At 39.7% G+C, this 20,710-nt stretch overlaps 2 protein-coding genes across 3 annotated transcripts in view; one reads left to right on the top strand and one right to left on the bottom strand.

Moving 5' to 3' along the window:
* LOC146485238 (ribitol 5-phosphate transferase FKRP-like) overlaps positions 1 to 4,914 on the top strand; it is a 59,669-nt gene extending 54,755 nt beyond the window's left edge. For both annotated transcript variants that reach the window (XM_085103538.1, XM_085103537.1), the window contains exons 2-3: positions 2,395 to 2,639; positions 3,666 to 4,914. In XM_085103538.1, the coding sequence (XP_084959664.1) occupies positions 2,411 to 2,639; positions 3,666 to 4,162 (726 nt within the window). In that variant the 5' untranslated portion in view covers positions 2,395 to 2,410 and the 3' untranslated portion in view covers positions 4,163 to 4,914. The remainder of the gene's footprint in view (positions 1 to 2,394; positions 2,640 to 3,665) is intronic.
* A 5,167-nt stretch (positions 4,915 to 10,081) lies between these two features.
* LOC146485237 (solute carrier family 2, facilitated glucose transporter member 8-like) lies at positions 10,082 to 19,496 on the bottom strand. The gene is made up of 4 exons (XM_085103589.1): positions 19,023 to 19,496; positions 13,618 to 13,824; positions 11,926 to 12,229; positions 10,082 to 11,451 (listed from the first exon to the last, which is right to left on the bottom strand). Exons 1-4 carry the CDS (start codon positions 19,335 to 19,337, stop codon positions 10,499 to 10,501), a joined length of 1,779 nt encoding a protein of 592 aa, XP_084959715.1. The 5' UTR covers positions 19,338 to 19,496; the 3' UTR covers positions 10,082 to 10,498.
* Between the last annotated feature and the right edge of the window lie 1,214 nt (positions 19,497 to 20,710).

Below are 20,710 nucleotides of genomic sequence, written 5' to 3'. Positions count from 1 at the left end.
AAAGAAAAAAAGAACAAAAGAACAAACAAAAGAACAAACCCTAATATAGCATGGGATTATGGGATGTGTCACGTTTTGCATGATGACTGAAGGTTCGTTGAATAAAAGAGGTATAGTGAAATCTCGATTATTCGAACCCTCGATTTTCTGAAACTCCCGCGATTCTTCGAACCAAAAGTTGTTTCCTTTGGATACGCTTCAGAAATTCCGATATTTGGAATCAACTATCTGTTTGAAAGGCGTTTAAAAAAATCGCCTCAGTATTTCGGATTGAATTGGGACGAGGACACAAGCATTTTTGTTGTTTTATTATAACCCAAAACTTTCATAACGAAGGAATACTACTTTCCTTTTTTCCGAAGGGAAAAGAAATCTCGTTAATTGAGCGAAATACTGACGGCAGCTTAGATTTTCGGAAAGCTCACAGCAGCCCAGAAACTCGGAAAATAGGGATTTGTTTCCTAAAATACATATTCTTGGACTTAAGGGGGAGCTACACCTGAACGCCATTTTTCCGCCACATGACATGGCTTTAATGGAAATATCTCGTTCGCGTTTCAAGCAATCAAAAAAGCCAATCATGATATCGTGAATCTGCGTTGTGGGGTATTTTGTGTGATTTTGGGTGATTTTTGGGTATATTTGGGAGGAGTAGTTTTTCTAGAAAGATTGATAAAATTAAGCGAAATAAGAAATATTGAAGATTTAGTGATATTTAAAAATTGGAATGTGTACTTCATAATTAATAGAAGGATACCAAGTTAGTCCACTAGCAACCTGGGGTGCTCTTGCGTGGGTATCAACAGTCTGTTAGTGTTCCAAAAATCATTTTCTTTCCTTTATCCCTTCTTAAGGACGGTGCCTATGACTGTGCGGGAAAAGCAGACCTTTGCAAGGGCTATTGGAATCCAAAAAGAAAATTGGGGGTAACCACGCATTTTTCAGAGATAATTAAGCAACAATATTTCTAAAAGGCGCCAAAATATAAAGAAATGTATGGCAGTTTTTCCTAAATTAAAGCTTAATTATCTCTGAAAAATGCATGGTTACCCCCAATTTTCTTTTGGGATACCAAGAGCACTTGCTAAGTTCTGCTTTCTCCGCATAGTTTTAAACCGCGCAAAAATATCCCTGTATTAGTGAGCACTACCCATAGGAACCCCGAGTATCTCGAGATGCGCAGAATGTATGCGCAGTAACAATAGTAGGCACCGTCCTTAAAACCTCTTCAAATTTCATTCAAATTTAGACATAGCTTTCTTAACATTTACATCGAATTTAAAGTGCCAGATACGTCCATTTGAAGTAGATACGAGTTAAAACGCACCTTTTAACATGCTAATATAACAACAAGAAAAATGAAAAATAATTTGAGCAAAATGCTCCCCGTCTCTGCTCCCCCTACTCCTCTCATTAGGGTAGAGTTACTGGACGCAGAGTCTCTGCAGAGTCCCACCCTCACCGGTCCACCCGCGCGAGGGAGCACTGAAAAACCTATTGATGCCGAAAACACATATCTAAGACGCGACAGCGTCTTTTCCTTCCATGTGGGACACATTTTCTTAGATGTGCACGAGGCGGAGCCTCGTTTTGGTGCGAAGCTTGTTTTCGTCCTATAACGTCATAAAATTACTGTTTTCATTCACAATTCTTGTAGAAGTCTTGAACTCGTGGATTTCGTGGCATCTTTTAGGTTGATCTCGATTACTCTTAGTGTTCCAAAAATCATTTTTTTTTTTCATCTATCCCTTCTTAAAACCTCTTTACAAATTTAGGTGTATTGCCCCCTTAAAAATTTCAGCTAAAAAAATCCGACCAGATTAAACTGTGTTACCATATACAGATATCATTTTTAAAAGCCCGAAAACTATCTCGAGGAACAGAGGACGGCATTTGAGTTATTTTTGTTATGGGCGCCCCCGTAAAGTACACTCTTCCATGATTTTGTTGTTTAGCCGTTGTGTGTTCTTTACATAACGTGTCCCTTGCGTCCCGCTTGGAGGGTTTAAATTTGGAACTTTACAGTATTTTCTTTAAATTAGTTTTATTGTATTAAATGTACTAAATTTTTCACTTTATAAAAGTCGTGTCAACTAGCCTTACTCTATCTTCTTATCAAAAAAATAAAAGTAAAATTGTAACTTCACTGATTCCTTGTCCTTCCAAGACGACTTTTCGCAAAAAAAGTTACAAAATACGACATTGTAATGTGTATTGAAGAATTAATTTACCTGTAAAAAGGCAGTAAGGCCGCAGGGGGTGTGCAATCCATTTGACTCCCTTCCAAAAGCCTGGCTACTATTAAATCTCTTGTTGACGATCGTGAACATGGAGTGAACATGGAGATCCCGTAACTAGGGGTGCTTTCCATTTAAGAACATTTTCCATTTTTAGGAACTCTCCGACAAGTATGCCACTCACAAGACGCACGAAACGAAAGTGCAAAACCTTCGCAATCGTTATGGCCATTTGCCTGGCAGTTCTTATGTTCCTTCACCTGGTCGCTCTGCCAAATTTCAGTGGTGGGTACAACGACGAATGCTTCTTACCTGACAAGAAACGTCGAATTTTGAGGACCATGGTGCAGACGATTTCGCGAACATTTGACAAGTTTGGCGTAAAATACTGGCTGGATTACGGTAAGTCAAGTCACGCGTTGGATGTCTGCTGGTTGAATTACACAAAATTGTTTTTATCCAAAATTTAGTCTGCTTAAAGATTACTTCAAAGAGCACTTTCACCCGACAGGGAATACTGAATGAGAGAAATTTAACTAAAATTCCGTTAAAATGTCAGTTTAGCTTTCCCAAATCGTCTTGCGCTGAATGGTGGTTAAACCTTGTCTGATTAAAGTGTGAATTTTACTTGCATTACCATGAACATTACACAGACTCTTAGAGACCTTCAAAAACTCTTTTGAAACCATTTGCTCACCTGAAAGGGGAATTCCTGGGAATTCCGCTATACCATAAGATAAATCCGGTTCAAATCCAGTTACTCCTACCAGACTTCACTCAACCTGGGCACTGTGCACAGTACAAATCCCCGGGATGTGCCCCGGGGGATGTTATAGGCCGTATTGATCGGCGCAGACTGCTGTCCAGGTCTTCGCAGTCTTAAGCCCAGTGTGGCTATTTACGGAGTGGAATTTTTGTTTGTTTGTTTTTCTTTTTTTTTTTAACAATTTTTATTTGCCTTACAGGACACGTCATGAAAGGCATGTATGACGTGTCGGATTGGAATCTTACCTTCGGCTTAAAGAGCACACAATTGTAAAATGGGCCATCTTGTTACACATCTTATTGTTTGGAACAAATGCGATGGGATAGCCGGGTGAATAAATGAGAATGATGTATTATTCAGTACGTGACACAGGCATACTCGAAAAAAAAAAACATCCGACTGCTCCTATCAGGAGCTAATGAAAAATATTCCATCACATTATTTCCATTGCGCATACGCCAAACGTGACATTCGGCCTTAGCTCCCACGAGTCTCCTGTAGCTCAGTGGTAGAGCATCCGAACTAGTATTCGTAAGGTCTTAGGTTCGACTCCTGATAGGGGCACTCGGATTATTTTGCCGAGTATGTCTGTGTCACTTACTGAATAATACATCATTCTCATCTTATTATTTGCCAACTTTTTCTACAATTTTGTTTTTCAGGGACACTGCTGGGTGCCTATCGCATGGGGGATATTCTTCCTCATGATCACGACGCGGATATCTCGTTTCTATTAGACTCAGATACTTCAGCGGCCTTCCGTGAATTAGCCAAGTTTGGTATCAAAGCAGCTGGCATAAAGGCGAGATTTAAGAACGTGACTGTCGACTTCGTGCCTTGGAGAGCTGAAAAAATAGCAAATAGCGGAAGAACGGAGGTAGTGCTACATAAAGCTTATCCATCCTACGTATTAGAAAAGGACAATATTGTGACTAGATATCACCACACACTTCAGTCTTTTCCTCAGGCTTGGGTGGTGCCTTGTGGTCGGATCAACTTCCATGGTGTCGATGTCTCGATTCCTAACTCAGCGAAACAATTACTGGCTCACAGATATCCATGGACTTTTGGAACACTCGGATTGCAGTTTCCTTATAAATGGAAGTGTTGGGTCCCCTGTTCAGTGAGAAAGAGCAGTGGCTGCAGGGGGTATAATTGATGTTATGGGTTCCCTTTTCGTTAAAGAAATTGGTGTTTAACTCCACAAAAACTTTTCTGACGTCATGCCTTTAGTTCTTCTAATTCTTGCCCTAGTACAGACCGAAATGTGTTATTTTCCATGCCGATTTTCAAATTTCTATACCCTTTTTCAAGCAGAATGTTTTTGCCTCTGAAGAGACAAAGTCCGCTTCATAATGACAATTTAACAAATTGACGTCAAATCGAAGTTTTTCCTCTCACTGATGATAAATTGCGTCACAACATCGCTCATAGATTGAGCCTCCCATGCAGACACTCTTTGGGCTCATCACGCAAAGTGCGTCTGCGTCGGATTTGTAGATTCACAACAAACTTTGATTGTCTAGCTCCTAAAAATCTCCTATAGCTCTTTTGTAGCATCCGTACAGACACAAGACCATTCTGAGTGATATGATTCTATTAGATTGTATATTTTTTTAAATTATCATAGACCTTTGTGATTAATTTAATTATAGATTTTGTTTCTTGTACATTATACACACAATTCAGTCTTCGGACTACGAGGTGTTCTTTCAATTTACTTGAATATTTATTGAATCAGTAGCCGTCGAATTTTATCTAGTTCTAGAAATTTTAAAATATTTTTGCAAGTTTTTAGTAAGGGAAATTGTTTTTGTATGGGGTTAAACTCACGATTTCCCTATTCAGGATGTTTTTTTTGTATTTGTGTTAAAGCCTCTTAAATAAAATGTTATGTTATGCGTTATGTTATGTATTATCACGAAGTAGTTACTGGAAGGACACAGGCTCGACTGTTGTTGGGATAAATCAGATTTTCCTTTTCCGGTCATTTCAGTCTCAGCAGTGGTTCCCTTCCAGCTCTCCACTACTGTATTCAATCTCGTTCGCTGGGTCTCTCCTCTTCACGTCTCATGAGCGAGCGAGCTAGAGAGAGAGAGAGAGAGAGAGAGAGAGAGAGAGAGAGAGAGAGAGAGAGAGAGAGAGAGAGAGAGAGAGAGAGAGAGAGAGAGAGAGAGAGAGAGAGAGAGAGAGATGTGAAGAAGATAAAACCTAGGAACGAGGTTGAGCTGCCTTACCTCAAGTATTTAGACGATTTTGTGATTCAAGAATTCTAGTTTCGAGGTTGAATTTCCGCGTCATCAAGGACATAAGACTAAAAAAGTTGGCCAAAACTTTCTCCGGCCGATTGCTTCAGCTCTGACTTTTCATTAGCCAATGAGCGCATTTGAAATTTGGTGGTTATTGAAAAAAAAAATAATAATAATTTTTCTTACTGCTCTGTCTTGAAAACGAAACAAATATATAACATAAAATAACAATACATGTTGCTCTTTTGGCGATCAGTGTTCATGATTAAAATTGGTAAAAAGGCTTAAAACTATCTAAAAACTTAAAAAAAGTTTCTCAAATTTTCAAACCGTCTCTCTGTGCTTCTTTGGGGGACAATGAATCTGAAAAGAGACCAAGAGATCTTAACAGCGGCATATACGCCCTTGGGAACTCCATGTTTTCGTTGACAGAGTTCTTGTCGATGTTTTAGAGTAAGGACTCCAGAAAAATTATACGCTTGTAATTAGTTTCATTCCTTTCAAGAATTTCGCCGTAGCATAGGTGGATGTCGTGCGTGTTTTTTTTTTTTCAGCGTGTTGTCGGATTACCGACTCTTTACTTGCGGCATGCACGGGATCGTGTTCTACTTCTCTCGGAGCCCAGCACCGCAAGTTCTGTCGACTTGATGCACGCGTTTGAATCGTCAACGTATCTGAACCATCAGCGGGGGAGAGCCGAGAATGTTAACAAAGCCTGAACCTCGACGTGTTCCATTATCAGGTCCGCGATGGCAACGCTCACGGGTGAGCCCATAGCACAACCAAAAATTTGGTGATACAGAGTCCCTTCATATGAAATTTTTTGCGATTTTTCCTACATTGGAGAGAGCAAGCGGTGCTGGGCTCTGAGAGGAGTAGAACCGATCCCGCGCGTTCCGCAAGGAAAGAGTCGGCAATCCGACAAGACGCCGAAAAAACCACGCACGACATCCACCCATGCTACGGCGAAATTCTTGAAAGGAATGAAACTAATTACAAGTGCAGAATTTTTTCTGGAGTCTTTACGCTCAAACATTGACAAGAACTCTGTCAATGAAAAATGGAGTTCTTAAGGGCATATGTGCTGCTGCTAAGATCTCTTGGGAGGGGAACTCGGGCATGAAGCAGTGATTTTGACTTTCAGATTCATATTGTTTCCAGTCTCTTCTCGTTTATTTCTCCTCGCTCCAGTCTCGCTGCGTTTTGAGAGCAGCCTCTCGTCTATCCAGAAAGGGACTGATTGCAGTCTAACGTGAGATCGATTCTTTTGATCAACAGGCGTGACAATCTCGTACCCATAGTCCTTAGGCTCCTTGGCCAGCGGTTGATCGCCAGCAGGGACCTTCGAAATGTCGAAAAAAAACTACATTTTTTGACTGGCTGCCCCGTAACAGCGTTCATTGTTTTACCGCAGAAATCGTGCGGTAATAAAATTCAAGTTCCTTAGAGTCTCTCCCGGCGACCAACCACTGGCCAAAGAGCCTGAGGACTCTGGGTACAATATTGCAAGCGTGAGACCATGCGTAATATGCGTGAGATTTTGCCGGCTTCAGTCCGTTTGCCACTCTTGAGCATTATTTTCGATGTATTAAGCTTCTTGGCACTCCGGAAAAATGATTGAACAGCTGCGTTCATTAAAAGACCCAGAAAAATAATAGGAACAAATACCGTACTCGCCAAATTCTGAAATTCTGGACAGTCGCCTTCGTGAAAGCGTGGATCAAAAACGCGAGAGAAAAAAAGGCAAGGTTAAGTGGTTAGCGGTGTAGTTAAAAAGCATTCATGAAAGCGAGGAAAAAGCCGGGAAATCCATCCGCAATCCTGCCCGCTATGCTCGCAGCAAAAATACTAAATAGCGTTTGCTGTGTCTTTTAGAAAAAAAAAATGCAGTACGTTATTTCGACGGAGCTGTTTCTTTGTACTATAACATTATTTTTTTCAGAACAATTATTTGAAGATAATTTGTTTTAAGGTGGCTCTAATTCTCTTAGCGTTATGTTTATCGACATTTCTTTTGTTCTGAAGGGATTTGCTGAGTGTCTTGTTACAAGTTCATTTGCTTCATTTGCATTACAGCACAAAAATCCGGAAGACTATGCTACCTACTGTCATACTGATTCATTGTGTTTAAAGAGGAATTCACGCGAATTTGATTCAAAACCAAAAAATTTTTGTCTGTCAACAGGAAGAAACAAACAAACAAAAAAATTGTCAAGTACCCTTATAAGTTATCACCCCAGTGCAGTAAAACTGTCGATGAGTGCCTCTGGACAGAGCCAGAGTAGGTCGGAAAGGATTGAAACTTGAAAAATGTTAGGCTAACGTTTTCCAAGTTCTGATCTCGCATTTTTGTCTCCAAAATGCGCTAGAACAGAACACGAGTCATTCCTTTCAACAACTGAGTTGATTCTTTCCTCTCGTTTTTCAAGAATTACTTTGTAGTTAAAGGCTGGTTTCCATATGATCGCAGACCTTATTGCGATCTGCGTTCCGCGATCATATGGAAACCAGCCTTTAGATAGAACATGGTTCTATCTTCTGCGATCGTCTGCGATCAATTGCGATTGTTTGCGATCTGCGATCCGCGATCATATGGAAACCAGCCTTAAGTGAAGGTCTTATTTCACCATTTTGAACAAAAGAGGTCAAAGTCCTATAAAATCTATGCAAATGTTCCTGCTATACTCCTTTCTCCCTCCCAACAACAAAACAAGAACATTATAATATTTTATTTATACATTTTTATTAGCTTTACGTGACACACAGAGTACAATAGTAAACACAACTTTGTCTATTTGCGATAAATTACAGCTCTTACTATGTTTACAAGAAAGGCTTACTGTACTTGCAGTACTAACAATTATACTACTTACAATACCTACAGTATCCGCACTATTTATTTTATCTACTTTTATCAAATTCGCTTTTATTGATAGTGTATTCTTAAATTGTACAAAGTCAAACATGGTCTTGTACCTGACTGCGTTTCTCAACTATTTGTCCGCAAAGGCTCTACACACTCGCTAAGGAATAGTGACTTTGTAATACCGCGTTTTGAAACTACACGTTATGGCAAGCACACTGTTAGATATCTCGGGCCATTCTTATGGTTAAAACCTACCGACAATCAAAGAGATTCGCCCAGTTTACCTGTTTTTATAAACAAAATAAGAAAACTGAACCTTGCTGACATTTTAATTAATAACAGCAATTGCTGTAATCTTTGTAGTCAATAGCATTATTTTAGTTTTTAAATTTTAATTTTATCTTGTACATAAGCTATACAGGATCTCCCATGTTTGTTAATTTTAATCACTTTCTTGTAAATATCTAACTTTTACTATTATGAGAGATGCAACATCGCCTATGGAGTGTTTTCATTCGCGTGACTACCAGCCATAGTGGTTTACGGAAACAAAAGAAAGTATTTGCATAAAAATAAAGTTCAGTTCCCAGGGGTTTGGTTTGGAACACCAACATGGCCGCCGTTTCTTTGTTTTGGGACACCAACATGGCCGCCGTGACGTCATGTGAAAACACTCTTTAAAGGAAAACGACCAAAAGGTCGGACAAATATAGCGACTTATTCTCTCCCTTAACCCTTTAAGCCCCAGTATCGGTCTGTATATTCTCCGCACGGATTTCCATATACATATTTCTCATGGTCCTTGTATGGATAGTTTGCTTAAAATCAGAACATTCACATTCTTGTGGCCGTTTTGTTAGAGCAAGAAGCGATATTGTGAGGAAAAAAAATTAAATGCTTCTCATTTTTTAAGCCTAGAAGGTTAATTCGGTTTGATCTGTACATATTCTGCAGCTAAACAGACCCCAAAAATATTAAAGAGACTATTTCATTCCAGGGGCATGCGCGCGTTGCTGTGAAGCACTTTTAAATCGTTGGTCTAACTTTTTCAAATAGCGTAGAATAGTTCTGGAAGCTGTTATCATCTGCTTGAATCGTGTTCATCTATGGAAATTTTTCAGATTTACAAACGCTCTTTATTAATTACAGAAGCTATATGTTGCAATATTTTTTAAACTTTTGCAATGGCAAAAAAGCTAAAATCCCGCATCGAGTTGTATGCAAATTAGTCTTAACGAGACTCTAGTGCTCATGTTCCCTAGCTGACATAGTCCCTTAAGAATTTAAGGAATATTATTTTAGCAATTGCCCGTATACGCGCTCTTCTTGTTTATTCCTAGCTGATTTTTTTTTTGTACAGATTTTAAGGAGAAAAAAAAGCGACTCACGAAAATAACCTCGCTGAAGTTTAAAACTTTTACGTCACCAGTTTGATATTTTGATCATTTTTCCTCTCGAGTCTTGAATCACTTCGATCCTATATGTTTTCATAGCCCTCGTTTTTGTAGCCTCCAAACCTTTGCTTTAAGGGGAGTCGTAACAGGACTCCCTTACGAGTGATGCCTCCTATTTTGACTTCGCATACTGTTCTGCGATTTCCGAATGGTGCAAAAAACGCTGTTTTCTTAGGGACCGTACTTACTTATTCAAAAGTACTTTCGCGCGGGAATAGACGTTCTTGGCAAGGTTTTTGGAACGAGATCTATGAAAAATTTGGGGAACCACGCATAAGAGAAAATAAAGGTTCGATTTTAAAAGAATGCCATGCCATACATTATTATGTATTTTATCGTTTTTTGTAAAATTGTTGTTGCTAAATCATGTCTGAAATATGCGTGGGTACCCCCAATTTTCTTTCTGGATTCAAACTGCTCTAGTTAAGATCTGCTTTTCCCGTTAAGTCATAAACCTCCCAAAAATATATCTGCATCAGGAGGCGCCGTCCCTTAAAACCGATTACATGGGAGGCGACATGACATTTAGTTCCTCATTACCTTATTTTCGCTCGGTACAATGTTTCTATGGGTGGGGTGATATGAGTAAAGGGCGCTTATAGCAAAAATCTGACATTCAAGGAGGAAATCCATTAATTAATAGTGATGTTCTCGCTGCCGTTGACGTCGTCGTTGCTTAATTTCTCTATTAAATTTAGGAGAGGCAAGCGTATGACGTCATATCGTTAAGAGCCAAAATAGGCGATTAAACATCCCATTGTGTCCAAATTGTATTTCCAACAACTCAATGTAATTTGCATTTAGAGAATGGAGGATTCCTGTAAAGATGGTGGCTTTTTGGAAAGGAAGTGGGGTTCTTAAGGTAACCAAGGAATTAGCAAACTGCTGCATGACCAGAGAAGTTCGTTAAGGCAAGAAGTTTATATTCACACGTCGGACTCTCTCAAATGTTCCGGGATATTCGCTGCTGTCTTGTTTCCCTTGCTTTCGAAGTATTGCTGAATCTCTTCAAGCAATTTCCCTTTTGATTCATCTGTGACACACACGTAAACAAACCCGGTTGCTTTCTTTACTTTTCTCTCGAAGTATTGATGAATCTCGTCAAGCGATTTCCCTGTTACTTCTGGGACACTAACGTAAACAAAACCGTTTTTCTTCTCTTTTTCTTTTCTCTTCTCCGTTTGTCTTTCTCTTTTTGTGTCTTTGCTCTCGAAGTATTGCTGAATCTCTTCCAGCGATTTCCCTTTTGTTTCTGGGACACACACGTAAACAAACACGGTCCCGAGAAGCATTAGACTTCCATAAAACCAAAATGTTCCGGCCGCCGTGAATGATTTGAGTAACAAGCTGAATGATTTTGTGATAGCAAACGAACAAAGCCAGTTAAAGGCGGTCGCAATACCACTGGCTGTGCCTCGGGCTTTCAGGGGGAAAATCTCGCTCATGATGAGCCAGGTACAGGGACCCCAGGACATGGCAAATCCAACGATGTAGACGGCCACGCTGGTGACAGCTACCCACGAAATTTCAAGCCCCTCGTAAGCGGGTGCCGCGTTGATCGTGACGTAAAAATACGCACCCATGCTGAAGCAACTGATAAACATTCCCATGCCGCCGACTATTAACAAAAATCGCCTCCCGCCTCGATCGATCATGATCAAGGTAACGATAGCTGCAACGAACTGAATCAGCCCGATCAGTATTGGCACCATGGTGCTGTTGTCTTGGAAACCAGCCGTTTGGAAGATCGTTGCGCAGTAAAACATAACAGCGTTGATGCCTGTACTTTGTTGGAAGAAATGAATGGACATACTGATGGCAAATGGTCGCAGGAGACTGGGTTTGGCGAACTCTCTGATCGACATCTTCTCTTTCACGTCTGAGAAGGAGTCAAGAAAAATGACTAGGCATGAGTAAAGGCTGCAGCTACTGCTGTCACATGTTTAATCAATCAGTCAATCAATCAATCAATCAATCAATCAATCAATCAATTAACCAATCAATCAATCAATCAATCAATCAATTAATCCAATGATCAAATTTATTTAGACACGCATTGAAGAGGCTCGTTTCAAAAATGTACGTGCATTTATGAATTACAAGCACATGCTGGCTTGATAGCTTAGTATCATTGGTAGGATTGACTTTCTCTAAGTGATGGATACCAATCTATCAAATCTACGCTTTTAGCTGCTTTCTAAAGTAGATATACTGTAAGTACTACAACCCTATAGCGTAAAACCAAGTACTGTCACCTCCTTTTTATATTTTTATGAACAACTCTACAAAGGTCCAAAAGGCATTATTGTCACAGCTTCTTTTCCAGTGCCATCACCTCAACACGTTTACTTACTTAGACTTGCTTTAATTTCCACGATTTCATCTTGGATTTTTACATCTGGTCCTCTAAGCCACTTCAATGTTTTCTCGGCGCGTTGTTCCTTGTTATGAGCCAGCAACCAACGTGCGGTTTCTGGCATAAATACCATGAGCAACACCAGACATGCGGAGGGCCCCAACCCTGCTATGGCCGACCAACGCCAATTGAGAAAGTAGCCGATGACATAAGAGAACATAATGCCGCTAACGATTCCGATTTGGGTGAAAGCACCAAAGGCGCCGCGAAGACGACTCGGCGCAGTCTCGGATATGTAATTCTGCAATGAAATATGAAACCCAAGTTAGGGAAAAGCCCTTAAGAGCAAAGAAATTCACTTACCTAAGCTTAACCCTTTTTAAATCCCTAAATGGGCCAATTGGCATACAGTGCCATATCTCTGTCAATATTTGACGGATGTCTATGAATTTTTGACACCTAGATAATCTTGTTCTTAAAGATCTGTTTAAAAGGATGAAAACTTTTTCTCCCTGGTAGTTGTGGGTTTAAATACATCTTTCACGTTAAAATAAGTTGTAGTTTAGGGCTATACCTAATATACACAAGGATTGGGCCTTTTTTGAAGTTTTAAATTTTTACGTTTTAAACCTATTTATCTCAAAGCCGTAACTTTTTTCATCAATTCTAATTTGACAAGTCATGAAATACAACCTGAGTTGCTTTAAAATAGCACACCATAAATGGACATTGAGTGTGTTTCCTTGATCTCAGGCAGCTGTTTGCGTGGGGGTGCGAGAACTAGAGGTGCCAGCTTCTAGTGGGTCCCCCCCGGAAATTTTGAAAAATCAAGTTGTTGAAGCCCGCATTTCTTATATCTGAGCGTTGTTAGACAAAAACATCCAGGTGCTGGAACAGTGTTAGAGGTAAATATGAAAACATCTCTATTTCGCCTGTACTTTGAATTCAAAATTCACAACTTACAAGGTTTAGATATGTTTCGATAATTCATCTTCCTTTTAATTAAAACTCCCCGATTAGGCGGACCTTTGTGGCTTTTTTTTTTTTTCGGAGTGGAGGGAGAGGGGGAGCTTGCGGACACACCTATCGCACCGCCCCCTGTCTACGGTCCTGGATCTGGACAAAAAAAGTCGATTTTCCTTCTAGTCACTGAGTGACTAGAATAATCAGTTCTACCCTCTCCCATTCTCCCCTCCCCGCTGAGTGCCTACTAGTAAAGAAGTGTTTTTGTGTGGCTTATGACTATGCGGGGAAAGCAAATCTTGGCAAGGGCTATTGATATCCAAAAAGAAAGTTAGGGGTAACCACGCATTTTTTTTAGAGATAATTAAGAACGATTTTTATTACATGAACAGCCAAAAACAAAGAAATGTACGACGTTTTTTTTTCAAATTGAGGCTTTATTATCTCTGAAAAATGCATGGTTATCCCCAATTTTCTTTTTGGATACCAAGAGCACTTGCTAAGTCCTACTGTCTCCGCATAGTTTAAAACCGCGCAGAAATATTTCTGTATTAGTAGACATCACCCATTGGAAACCTGTGTATCTTGAGAAGCGCAGAACGTATACGTCGTAACAAAAGTAGGCACCGCCCTTAAGTACGCGCGAAAATTAGTTAGAATAAGGTAGTAGTTGATACAACTGGTCCAGTTTACAGTGTAGGGTGAACTGTCACTGGTGGCTCTTACCGGAGTAATAAGTGAAGCCATTCCAACTCCGAGACCAGAGAAGAACCTTCCAGCGTGAAGCATTGCGGCACTTTTACCAAATCCAATCATGAGCCACCCAGTGCCGAATGGGACAGCGGTTGTCATAAGCGCGATTTTTCGTCCACAGATGTCGATTATCCAACCACCTAACGGCCCGCCAATCATGGCGCCGATGTTGAGAAGGGACTGGTGACAAACAGAAGAAGATTACAATCAACATACCCAATCTCGTTCCCAGAGTCTGGAGAAATTCGAAAAAAAATCATTTTTCTTTTTGTTTGGCTGCCACGTAACAGCTTGCATTGTTTTACCGCAGAAATCCTGCGGTAATAAAATTCCAGTTCTCCAGTCTCTCTCCTGGTGACCAAACGCTGGCCAAAGAGCCTGAGGACTTGCAACATACCATTACGTACTCAATCGCCTTCAATTTTTAGCGGCGCGATGTATTTTTAGATGAAACATAGTGATGATCTATGATCTTATAATTGAATTGTTTTGGGTAACTAAGTTTGTATTATAGTAGTTTTCTTTTAATTTTTGCAACTTGTAGATGCACGTACGTATTTTGAAAGAGCCTTCGTTGGCTCATAGACGTTACGTGGGTAAATAACTGATTGATTGATTGATTGATTGATTGATTGATTGGTTGATTGATTGACTGATTTATTGATTGATTGATTGATTGACTGATTTATTGATTGATTGATTGATTGATTGATTGATTGATTGATTGATTGATTGATTGATTGATTGATTGATTGATTGACAAAAACATCGCCCAAAGAAAAGCTGAAATCTTGAATCATCGAAAAGCGCGGGAAAAAAATCTTGGTGAGACGAACGCCGGTTTGACAAATGGTACGGGAATTTTCCTGTCATGCATTGCGTTTGGAATGGAGAAAGAGGAGTATGTATAAGGATTTCGATCTTTTCTTGAAACGTTTGTCCACTGGCTGATAAGGTGTACTATTTAAATTTTAACTGAAAATTCTGGTTTTTAACGACAAATGGTAAACGGCCACACCAACGACCTCTCTTTCTTTTGCCAACCCTATTCCTCGAGGACGGTTGAAGTCTTGGGATAATAAATGGAGAAGTAGAAACACTGGAATTAAAATAAAACTCGCGGAATCACTCAGCATCGACTTAAAAAACAAATAGAAAAAAGCAAAGCAAAGTCTTTGAGGGGAGCCACTGTTTTTCAAAATCATGACAAATTATAAAATTTTGTGTTCTTAAGAACAGGTTAACCTCTTGCGTATTCTAAAAGGTCAATCAATTAATTGAACGGCTTAAAAGTTGAAAATTGATTGAGCCGATTGAAATTATAAAATTATCCGAAATAAATTAGAAAAAAAAAATCCTTCTAAGGCTTGGAGATCTGTGTTGATTACTGACCCATCTACACGGAGCAAACTGAGACCAAACATCTTATGTAATGCACAAAGTACAGGTTTAAGAAGGGTTTGTAAGTTAAACATCGAAAAACTCATTTCAGAAAACAAATCCTCGAACGACAACACTGGATCAATTTTTGATGCCCTGAGAAGCGGTTTTCGGGATGTATTGACAAATAAGCTTTCAAAAACGACAGCTTCACGGCCAGTAAGACACTCAAAACAAAATCCGCAAAGGAAAAAATCGAAATAAAAAAAAAACGGAGTTCAACAGCTTTTCCAAATTTAAACATTAAGTTAGTTAACCGCAGAATAAGTGAGACATATTTCCTCATAGGATTTGTAGATTTTAATCCCACGTACAACACTGCGGTCGACACAATCATCGAATAATCTTTACCAAGTCAAATTGTGCGAATTAAAGTCAAGTGGTCTAAAGTTAAACGAGCGCCATCTCACCATGCACCAGCGTTTGGTCTGAACGACGGCCTAATTGGCTACAAAATGAGCTGATTTTAAACAGGAGCATCAACATACAGATTCTTGTCATAGCTCTCCGTTGTTCTTATTGCAGTTAGTTGAGAGAATTTATTTGGACATCAAAACATTTCTATTTGGTGATAATTTCCTTTCGGTCTCGTGAGCTACATGTTCGATCAAGTAGTAATTTTGTAAGGAGAAACTAGGAACTGGTCACCATTGGAGATTACAGGGTAAATGTTTTTATAATGAGGTCAAGGGCAAGATATGAACATTGATTACAGTCAAATTACATCACGCGTGACTAGTATTTTTGAAATTTGAACGGAGTTTTTGGAAATTAAAATTTTATTTTTAAATTTAAAAATCTCAAAAACTATGACAGTTTTGAACATCGCGGACGAGATTTCAGACTGGTTTCAATTCCCGTATAAATTTCCCTTTGGCTAGTTCATTGACGATATGGATTTTTCATTACGTCATGCAGCATTGAGTATTTTCAAATAACCTTTAGATTTTTTTTTTTAGTTAATGCATCTTTGTCGGAAACGTTCCCAGAGAAATGTCTACACTGTACTGGATAGCTTGTTATGCCGTTGAAAAATACTCCAGTCTGGTGTGAACAGAATTGGCCCCAAAACCCCCGCCATCTTCCACTAGAATTCGATCCTTGCTCCTTATTGTTGACTTCCGTTTCGCTTCGATTCTCTGTTCACACTACTCAAGAAAATGTCACGAAAACCTGTCCGATATCTGAAGATTCCGGCTTCCAAGACCGAAGCAGCGCAGCGTCGGTCCGGTACAAAAATCGATCCGATACGTTTTTGGTGCTGGCACAAGAGCTATCCACATATCCATAGTCAAGAATGCCTTCAAATGCCTAACATTACAATGAGGCATCCCAATGTTCATTTACTACCCGGCCATACGTGATGTAGACTGACATCGCAGGCTAAGAAGTTATCCGCACTGTTTTAAACGAAAACAATAAGGAATTTGGGAAGCTAACCCTTTTCAATTGATTGAGCGTTTACATCCATGTCTAGAAAACATAAGAGGTTTATTGGTTCTTAGACTTGGCCGGTACGGATATTTTGATGATATGTGTTTTTCGAGGTGCGACAGCCGGCATTGGACTTACTGTCGGACTTTCGACCGGAAGATGATAACGAAGACGGGTGATCATGACTCAGTGTATTTGGCATCTCTATATTAAACTGGACTTACTGCCGACTATATGCAATATTGTTAAATTATGACGTTAGTATAGGAAATAGCACGACCTCGAGTACTATTCATGATTTACAGGTCCGAGGGATATTTTTGAAACTTTTCGAAAAGGCTCGTGCAAATTGAGAACTTTCAAAACATCGCTGCGCTATTTATCACGGATTTTTCATTTACACCCGATTTACAGCATATCCAACAAGATTACGAATTGTCGAGTGCTTCGGCCGACGTTGTGTCATTGTTAATTTACTGCATTACTCTCGATCAATCACAATTGAGTTATTTTGTCGAGTGAAGTATAAGACATAAATTCAGTAAACGTTAGTAACAGAACAGTGACAGGAGCGAGGAAAGGGAGGGGGTTCGATTATTTGAGAATTGCCTCTGCACATATTGTGTCACGTTATGTTCTTCGATAAGAAATAATTCTACCCACATTGCCTTGATCACACGCAAATATATGAAATTTTAGTGGTAATGATAATGTCACGTTACTACTACGTTACATTATTGAAAGCTCAGTCTCAGCAGTACGTTACCCGTGGTGCAAAAAAAAAAAAAACGACTCCCCAGCCCCCCTCCCCCGAGGAAGGATTCAACAAAATTATATAACACCCCCGAGGACCAGACCCTTATACTTTTACGTGCCATTTTTGGTAGGAAAAGTAACCTTTCATATACCTTCCATAGAGAATGATACCCCTACAATATAACAGTAGAAACAGTGCGTCTCTTTTCGGCTGTTCTGTTCAAGAGATTTTGAAAGGTCCTTTTAAATACAACGACTTGAAAGATGCAAGGCTGATCGAATAGCCAGTATATTTTTTATTAACATTGCCTAATTACGGTTAGACAAAACTAAGCTAAGTGAAAATGGAAACCTCAATGACAGTTTACCCTTCTCTTTTCTATGCTTTAGCTCGTGGAATCCCAAGCCTTTTGTGTACGGTACTTCCAGCCTGTCAAAGGAACCCCCATTCGTGCGGAGCCTCTCCATCCATTCCATTATAGGTAGTATCCCCCCCCCCCCCCGGAAACGAACAGTACTTGACTCCACAGTTTGTTATTGTAGTTGTTGTTATTGAAAATAAAAGTGGGCGACCTTCACTGATTGCAACGTACATGTTTGGTCGAGAGGACAAAATAACGAACAACAGAACAATGTTCCCAGGCCTAAAAAACAATGCAGCTGCAGGTTATAAGGGTCCAGTGAAAAAAGAACTTTTGAAAGATGTAGGTCAGTACTAAATAAAAACACCGTCATATCCCAGAAAGGCAATATGCCATAATATTAATCCATTAAAACATCTCGGGTCAGAAGTCAGGCAGAACTCTTTTCACGTGATCTTGTTCACGAGATGAGATAATTATGGTAACTTTCGCCATCTCTTGAGATAATTTCATGTTTGTCAATTTTCGACCAACGCGTCGACGTTTTCTTGTTTTGAGAGTTGACAGTCATGTGAGCATGAAAAGTGCAAAGTTATTTTAAAACAATAGTTACTCGATGTACGTGGCGTAAACTAGCCGATAGAAAATATATGCGCCCAATCCTGTAGGGGATCGGACGCTCTAAAAAAGTTGCTCCCCATAATTTAACCTTCAGTAGATCCCCTTTTTAGAAAGCGTATTAGAAAACGCTAGAAATTGAAAGGTCTTACAGTAAATGCTGTATCTAATTTTTGGTCACAAGTACCGAATGGAGGACGATCCCCTAAAGTTCAAACTTTCAGATGCACTACTGTTATAAGTAGTGCTACTCTTATAAACTGCTGCTTTTATACAATCTATTCAAGTTCTGAGATTTAAAGATAACGTACCAATAAGTTCGGCAAGTAATTTTAGTCACTAACGTATTTCTTCTGTTTTCTACGTGATCAAAATCACGTGTGGTTGAATTGAAACCCTATAGTTTGGACACTTAATAAGTAAAAACTACTGAGTAATTTCTACTTGTGATAATTTGTTTTAGTCACCAGTGTTTTACAAAAGGTTAACGTGTAAAAGCAACATATAACGTACTATATGAAAATATGGTTTACAAACTGCTTCGAGTATTTTTAGCTTACTGCAACCAGCTCCCGCTAGGTCGCGGGAAAGAACCGCAAAACACGCGAAGCAAGTCAAGAGCGATCTTGTTTAACCGGCTTTTTGGTCCGTCGTATCACGACAACCGCAACACGCAATCTTCGTTTCGCGCGCGAAATAAAGTAACAACAACCGAACAGTGATAAAATAATCAGTCAAACATGTATGAAAAAGAGAACATTTCCTCACCCCAAACCAAGTGATACCATCTTCATCGAGATACAAGTCAGTCGTGTTCTTGTCCGACAACTGAGTGACGGCTGCGGATGAATAACCCATGCCATAGCCAAAACTGAACGAACCGAGAGCCGCAACGAAGGAAGCAGTAACAACACTCCACAGTCGCTCGTTATTTTTCTTCTTGTGTGGCGGATCAGATCCCAAATGATAATCGAGGTAGCCTTCGTCCTCCAAATTTAATTCGATGTAGCCTTCGTCCTCCATATTTAATTCGGGTTCGCCTTCGTCCTCCATATTTAAATCGAGGTCGCCTTCGTCCTCCATATTTAATTCAGTAGCACAAGTAGAATTCGTCTTCAAAAATTAATGTCCAAGTAAATGCGAATGAAGTGGATTATTCAACACCCTCGAAGTTCGGTTTCGGCTTTTATTATCATTCCAAACGTCCCGCTTTCACGTGATGACACCATGGTATTGAAGGTACAGTGACCCATCTGCACCCATGTAACAGTACCCGAGCATAACACACGAACACCGTGACAAGGGCGCACGTGAAAACAGCACTTTTCACGGAGGCGTCCACGCGTGCAAGAAACTTCTAGGCAGCCGTATTTATTTCTCGTGACTTGCCGTAAATTTCGCCTTGTTTGATCTCCTGGACAGTTTTTTCCACGGTTACGTTGTGTTTTCCTCAATGCGCCCTTTCACATCGGTCCATACTGAACGCTTACCAGGCTGGCGTCACGGCACGGAATACGGACTGTGTGATCAGTGATATTTATAGCCCGGCATATTTCATGGACACGCAACCAAAAGGTTAACGGCAACATCACTGTACAGCGGACGGTAAATATTTTTAGTTCTTGATCTGTTGTATTGCAAATAAACTGTATGTCCTCGATTTGTTTATTGGCTTCCAGCATGTTGCGTTGATTAGCAAGCTCCAAATAGCTTATCAGAACAGGAGTTGAGTCTCCCATCTCCTCCCATTGAAACCTCCATGGAGTTTATCCGGTACTCAGGGAGGAAGGGGTGGGGGGGGGGGGGGGGGGGAGGGGAAACTACTAACAGAGACTTCCAAAGTATCACTATTCTAAAAACCTGTAGGAGTATTGCAGAGATTAAATCCTTTATGCTATCATTTATTTATTTAATGATTTACTAAATAGTAATCAATATATGATTTTAACAAATTAAAGTTCATCTATCAAAAATAGTTGTTTATGACGCAACTGAGTAAATGTTTTTTTTTCATAAAGACTCGTCAAATATCGCTTGAGCTAATTACAAAGTTTTCATTTTTACACCCATAAAAAAATACAAGAAGTCATTCTCGTGGTTTTCGCTCTGTTGTTTCAAAACATTTTCGCCATCCAATAGCACAGTTCGCGGTTAGCGTCACATTTTAAACCGGGGGAACTAAATCGAAAAACAAGTTGATGATTTAGGTACACCAAAATGAATGAATTACGCAAAAAAATTCAAATTCATCGTAGAGCTCTGTTTCACACTCGAAGGATCACACGAGCTTCAATTTCCTGCTGTTACATGAAAAGAAATGTATAACCGTAAATGTGAAAATAGTTTGAACCCAGGAATTATGTCATAAGTCCATAAATAATGATCAATCCTGAGAAGGACTGTTCGGAATGACTGACTGATGTTTTGACAACCTGAGCGGAAGTCATCATCAGAGT

This window comes from Pavona decussata, unplaced genomic scaffold (assembly GCF_977016875.1).
Source record: "Pavona decussata unplaced genomic scaffold, jaPavDecu1.1 SCAFFOLD_27, whole genome shotgun sequence".
Taxonomy (NCBI): Eukaryota; Metazoa; Cnidaria; class Anthozoa; order Scleractinia; family Agariciidae; genus Pavona; species Pavona decussata.
The sequence above is the reverse complement of the archived record's forward strand: the minus strand, read 5'-3'. Positions and strand labels throughout refer to the sequence as shown.

Bases quoted from the DNA above. Each gene is read 5' to 3' on its own strand.
- LOC146485237 (XM_085103589.1), bottom strand. From the start codon at position 19,337: ATGGAGGACGAAGGCGACCTCGATTTAAATATGGAGGACGAAGGCGAA. The intron at 13,825-19,022 runs GTGAGGAAATGT...GTTTGTCACCAG, and splicing joins ATGGTATCACTTGGTTTGGG to TCCCTTCTCAACATCGGCGC. The intron at 12,230-13,617 runs GTAAGAGCCACC...ATTTCATTGCAG, and splicing joins TGGCTTCACTTATTACTCCG to AATTACATATCCGAGACTGC.